General features: G+C 35.0%; 1 protein-coding gene across 1 annotated transcript; it reads right to left on the bottom strand.

Annotated features, from left to right (window-relative positions):
- Positions 1-251: 251 nt before the first annotated feature.
- On the bottom strand, positions 252-5,013 carry LOC145669944 (uncharacterized). Its single transcript, XM_081738289.1, has 2 exons — positions 2,895-5,013; positions 252-283 (listed from the first exon to the last, which is right to left on the bottom strand). The coding sequence occupies exons 1-2, from the start codon at positions 5,011-5,013 to the stop codon at positions 252-254; spliced, it is 2,151 nt and encodes a 716-aa protein (XP_081594415.1).
- Positions 5,014-6,564: the final 1,551 nt, after the last annotated feature.

Below are 6,564 nucleotides of genomic sequence, written 5' to 3'. Positions count from 1 at the left end.
CAAGGCGAAAGTAGTTTTTGGAGATGAAAAAAATCGTCACTGATTGTTAGTTAATTACATAATTAACAATAAATTGAAAACTGTCTATTCTGTATTTGAAAATCAGTGTTTGGAGAAAAAAGTCTTTTGGCTATCATTACTTACTGATGTATTAAGAAAATGAATGAATAGATGTGTCGTAAATTCTTAGTTATATTCAACTGAAATATCAGTCCATTCCGTAAGTCGAAAAAAGCGTTTCGAGCTGAAGTCTAATCTTCCCCACAGTTTGGTCCTGAGATAACTAAGAATAAAGTGAAACAATGTAATTGTTGTAATTTTCACATATTTACAATCGAAAAGCTTGGCTAGTAAGCCGAAAGTGCAGTGTGCAAGTTTTATAAAACCCTTGCTAATAGGGGTTGATGACATATGTGTTAATAATGAAACACTGTAATTGTCCTAAATTTTGGTATGAGTTCGGATCTTGAAATTTACACCCAATTTTCATTAGTTACTCAAATATATCAGTATAAAGAGAGGAGGGAACGGAATTGATGCAAATTTTCAAACATTACAATCGGTAGGCGAAACAGTTTATTAGGCCGAGATAGCAGAAATAGAACCCTGCTAATCGGTAGTTTTCCACATATATGAATGTAATGATATAACGGATATGTTAATTCCGAGGCATTTGCAAATAAAAGGTGGGTTCTGTGGTTCAAAACAAGAGTTTGGAAGATAAAAAGAAGTTTCATTATGTTAGTTACTGACATATTTAACTGAAAATATAAAGAACGGATTTGTCGTATATTCGATGTCTATGATTTAATAGTGATTCAATTTTCAAACGCAACAAAAGAATTGGGAAAATATATGGTTAGTTACTGACATGTTCAAAGATAAAATAGAAGAATGGAATTGTAGTAAATTGTCAGTAACTTACAACGAAAAAGGAGTATATTCTGTAGAGCTAAAGGGTGTTAGGAACATGAAAAAGGCTCATGATAATCGTTACTTGGCGATATATATAGAACAAAAAGAAAAAATGGTTTTGACGTAAATTGTCAGATATTTACTTTTGAAATCGCGTGTATGGAGTAGACCGTAAGGAGTGTTTGCAAGCTGGACCCACCTCTTGTTTATTGTTACCTAAGGAATTATTTAAGGATAATATTTAATAAGGGAATTGTAATTTGTCAGATACTCATAATTGAAAAGTGGTATATTAGCTAGTATATCAGCTACTCACATGTTGAACAAAAAAGCGTAAGAAAGGAACACTCGTAAGTTCCCAGATACTTAGAATCGAAAAGGAAGTATATTAACACGAATAGTGCGTTTTAGTATATAAGGTAAACTCTTGATACTAGTTAGTTACTAACCTACTTTAGAATTTAATGAAATAATGGAAAAGTAATATATAAGTTTTTTAAATTGAACACGAGTCTAGTCACTACAACGAAAGGAGTGTTTCCAAGCAGCGGGCAACTCTTGTTAATCTGTATTTGCCGTCATTTTTAACAAGAAAATGTATTTTCAGTGTTGTGGTAATTGGTCAGGTAATTACAATGAAATCGCTTCTATACAGTAGGGCAAAAGCCGAGTTTGGAAGATTAACTAGACTTTTACTTGTTAGTTAATCACATATAAAAAAAATCAATTGAGAAAATGACATTATCTTTAGTTAGTGACATATTTTTGATTAGAATGATAGAACTGATTTGAGTAAATTATCAGCTATTTACAATTGAAATGTAAGTAATGTTTGGAAGCAGAAGCAAATTCGTTTTGATCGTAGGTGAAGATATATTTAAGTATAAAATTTATCAACGAAATTGTGGTAAATTGTCTGATATTTAGAAGTCAAAAATTAGTCCATTCGGTAGAGCGAAAGGTTTTTGGAAGAATAAGGAATCTTTTGGATATCGTTATATGCCGACATATTCAAGAAGAAAAAGATATAACAGAATTGTTAGATATTTAGAAATGAAAAGTTGTTTGATTCACTAAAGTGAAAGAAGATTTCGGATGATAAAACGGACTTTATTATTCTTAGTTACTGACGTATTGAATTTTAAGTAAACTAACTTAATTTCTTAAATTGTCTGTAATTTATCATTTAAAAGTGTTTTCCTTCTGAAGGGCGAAGGGAGAGTTGTAACATGTTGCAAACTCTTGCTGATTATTTGTTTCGTATATTATAACGAAAACGAATGAACACAATTGTAAGAAATTGTTTTCAAATTTGCAATTGGTAAGGGAGTCTATTCCGTGAAGCGACAGAAGGGATTGGAAAATAGCCAGACTCATGCTAAACGTTTCTTTCCAACCAGTTTTAGAATGAAATGAAAGGACGGAATGTCGTTAATTTTCTCATAAACAGAACTAAAAGCGAGTCTATTCATCATTGCAAAACCGTCTTATGAATCTAAGGAACACATATTGCTTGAAGACATATTTAAGAATACTTCTTTACCTTATGGTCATAAACGTAGGACGTAATACTTAACCCGATATTTAAGAAGAAAAAAATGATTATTTTTTTGTCAACTTAACCGAATTATTTTACATTTAGAATTTAACAAAAAGGAAATTTATAAACGGACATACATAATATAAAAATGTAAATTAAATGACAAACCAAAGAACATAAAATAAATTAGACATGCAAAACATTAAAAGAAAAATCCTCAACCTGTCATAGATAAAAAGTTAACCGAAATATACAAAATGATGTACAAAGGATCAATGCGTTACATAATATACGAAATTCCAGGCAACACTGTGCTGTGCAATGTGATATAATTGAACCTTCATATAGCAGTACTTGATGGTAGATGTGGAACGGGTTAACTATTTAAGATAAAAAACTTCTTCCATAATAGGAGCAGAGGGGAATGATTTAAAAATACAAGCTGCGTTTCCACGCTGAATTGCTAAACTGAGTCTCTGTATTAAACATTGTTTGCTCCGCAGATCTCCTGTTTTCGCAACCAACTGTGAACCTATTTGTTTCACTAGATTCTTTGCCTCTTTGCTGAAAACACCCATTGTTTCAACAGCAAAGGGAATGAAAAGATGGTCTTCTTTTAAGCATTTATATTTTAAATGTTTTCGTCTGCACGCTGTTTCTGCCGCACTCCCAGCTTCCTTAGATGTTGATACGATATGAGAAGCTGCAAAACTATCAACACAAGTGACATCCCATACTAGACATTGCCCATTTTCCCAGGGAATTAACGTGATGCCATCTGGTCTTTTCCCATCATCCCTTGATAAACCTGATGGTTCTAAAATTGAAGGCACGTCTATGCTGGCCAAAGCACGCTTTAGGATATCATTTAATTCAGCGTGACGGGACACTCTGCCTGCGCTTTTGGGACAGCTCAATGGATGCAAACACTTTTCATTGACTTGCTCCCGACAAATGCATGTAAATTTTTTACACATGTTCATGCCAAGGCGTAGAGCAACACAAAGACGAAAAGAATTGTTATCCATGAAAGTTCCAATATTTCTCGATGGAATTGATTGCAACCATGCGCCAGATTCTTTTTCTTGTAAGGCCTTAAAGCGAGCTATATCAAATACATTATCCAAAAGTAACTCTTGTTCAATAATTGATTTTAAGATTATTTTGTCCCAGCTTTTCTGTACTTCTAATGTGGATGGCATATCTTCTCCAAATAAAAATTTCCATACGTCAATTGCCTCTATCAAGTGATGAATGACCACATCATCAACGGGAATGTTAAGAATGTTGGAGACGAGTGGTCTCACCCCATAACACGAGGAAACAAAAGCTGGAAGGCTGAGGTCGGAGACTCTGCGGATATTCAAACCTCCGAATCGAATTGCAAGACTAGCTTGTGTCCATTGTATTTGATTCATAGATATATTTACTATAGACTCTAATGCTTTTTTCAGGCAGGCATCCATTTGGAGAAGTAGAGATGGCATATACCATGTTGGAGTAGTTCGAAGAAAATATTGTAACTTTGGTATACCCATGCAATTTTTTAGAAGGAAATGTGCCAAGTGAGATGGTAAAATTTGTAACCGTTCAATAATAGTTTTGAGGCGATTTAGGTGCTCATTAAAAGCTATTTCGTAACCTGTTTCATGCAGTGGAGCACCTAGAAGACATAACTGGTTCGCATTAACTGTTCGAAGTCCAGGAAGAAGCTGTTGAAATTGTGATACAATAGTGGTGTCCACTTGTCCAGATGTGAAAAACAGTTCACATTTAGAAGGATTAACTTCTAAACCAATGCGTTTAGACTCTGCTAATAAAATATTCACATCCTGAAAAACGGATTGTGGAGAACCACCCAAAGTACCATCATCCAGATAAAATAATTTTAGTTCAGATGATAATTTGCGAACTATAGGATGGATTGATAAGCTGAAAAGCATTGGGCCAGCGGGATCTCCTTGTTGGCAACCGACCTGGGACAGTATTGTTTTCTCTCCAAAAAACAGCATTGATGGATAAGCATAGCTTTGCCAGAAAAAGGGGTAGGTGGCAGGGAGCTGTTGCTTTATTTCACTTAACATGATATTCCGTTCCACCGTATTAAAGGCATTTTTATAATCTATTTTGAGAATGACGTGCTGTGAATTTTCATGGTTCTTGATAAAAGTTCGAGTTGAATGAATAATTGCTTCACATCCTCTTTTCGTTGCGAACCCTAATTGGTTGGGCTGAAAATAGGAAGAGCATTGCTGGTATACACTGGAGCATACGAGCTTAGAAGCCAATCTTCTTAAGGTGCAACCTACAGCTATTGGACGAATTCCGCCTTCTTTCTTACGGAGTGCACAAAGTGTGGCTCCAAAGAAATATTTTCGTATATCTTGAGGCACTCTTCCACACAAAATGAGATTAATTAACCTCGTTAGGTTATCCAATAATATTTCAGCTGCTTCCCCTGCCGATTTGGATAACAGATCCTTTAGATGTTGTGGAGATAAGCCATCAATGCCTGGAGCTGAACCACTGGGAAAACTATAGATAGCTCTCGAAACCATCTTAGCATCCACCGTTAATACAGGGTCACTTTCCAAAGGTTTCTTGTTAAAAATGACGGCAAATACAGATTAGCAAGAGTTTCCTGCTGCTTAGAAACACTCCTTTCGCCGTAGTGACTAGACTCGTTCTGAATTTAAATAACTGACATTTTACGACATTTCCATTTTATCATTAAATTCTAAAGTAGCTTAGGAACTAACTATCATCATGTTTGCCTTATATACTAAAACGTACTATTCCTCCTACTCAATATACTTCCTTTTCGATTGTAAACATCTGGCAATTTGCGAGTGTTCCTTTCTTTCGTTTTGTGTTCAATATGTGAGTAACTGATGTAATAATGACTTATGTTTCCGAACATTCCTTCATTCCTTTTGCCCTATATATCAATCCGTCATTACAATTCCGTCATTAAAATTTATCATTAAATAATTTCTTGGGAAACAATCAACAAGAGCTGGGTCCAGCTTGCAAACAATCCTTTCGGTCTACTTCATACCCGCGATTTCAAAAGTAAATATCTGACAATTTACGTCAAATCAATTTTTTCTTTTTGTTCTAGGCTCGTTCACAATCCTATCTTACAATCCCTTTTTTATCTACAGGTAAATAAGATTATCCGGCTGGAGCTGATGGTAGCTGTGTGGTCCACACATCAACCTCTTTCGATTGGGTTCATCCTAAGACCATTACGCTCCTCCAGTTGGAGGTACTTCCCAATTGAATGCTGCACAGCTGCTGTGTTACTAACGAAAAAAGTGGCCATATTGAAGCTTTGTAACTACTTCCTTGTATATCTGATATGGCTTATACCACGGAGGACATTTTTCCTTCTCCATACAGGTGAATAAGAAATGTCTAACCTTACCACGTTGTCAGATTCACATTTGGGTGATTGAAGACTCTGACTAACTTGCACAATTGCTTTTCTTTTTGAAGAAAATTAAAGGCTGCCAAGTATTCACTCCTGAGATTAGCTGAGATCGTGTCACAGCCTCTTGTATCCTGAAAAAGTGAAGCAATCATTTAATGACGCTAAAATTTCTTTAAAATTAATAATTTCGTAGCATTTCCTTTCAGTTCTGCTTGTATGTGGCTATAAGAGCGTGAGCTACTGCTCGTGAAGTCTTCTACCAAGCTTCTTAAAAGATCTGATCACACTCATCAATCGCTAGAGATTTTCCGTTTGTAGTTTCTTCTATTACTGTTGTCCATATACTGCTTGCTACCTATGCTCCTTCGAAAACTGTTTGCATCATTTGAAGCCGTCTTGTATTGATCTCAGAGTTTCTCAAGAACTGTGATTGAATTTTCGTGGCTTCAATGGCAGAATTAAATTCGATCCTTGCAGATATTTCCCGAAAGTTCTTTTTTCTCTTTCGGCACTTTCCATGTCTAATTGTAAATTATATCCATAAAATATCAGGCGAAAATAGCGTTTAACATAATTTATATACGTACGTAACCCAGATTTAAGTTCTCATTTTTACTCCACAGCTATGCGAGTAGAAGTACCCTTCTTTCTACGTGTGGGTTTTAAAACATAATAT

The sequence above is a fragment of the Thermobia domestica genome, chromosome 14 (genome assembly GCF_964235325.1).
Source record: "Thermobia domestica chromosome 14, izTheDome1.hap1.1, whole genome shotgun sequence".
NCBI classification, from domain to species: domain Eukaryota; kingdom Metazoa; phylum Arthropoda; class Insecta; order Zygentoma; family Lepismatidae; genus Thermobia; species Thermobia domestica.
Note: the sequence above shows the minus strand (reverse complement) of the source record. Positions and strands in the feature narration are given on the sequence as shown.

Coding starts and splice junctions, on each gene's coding strand:
- LOC145669944 (XM_081738289.1), bottom strand. CDS start 5,013: ATGGTTTCGAGAGCTATCTATAGTTTTCCCAGTGGTTCAGCTCCAGGC. Junction 284..2,894: donor TCAGCGTGGAAACGCAGCTT/GTATTTTTAAAT, acceptor CTTTATTCTTAG/TTATCTCAGGACCAAACTGT.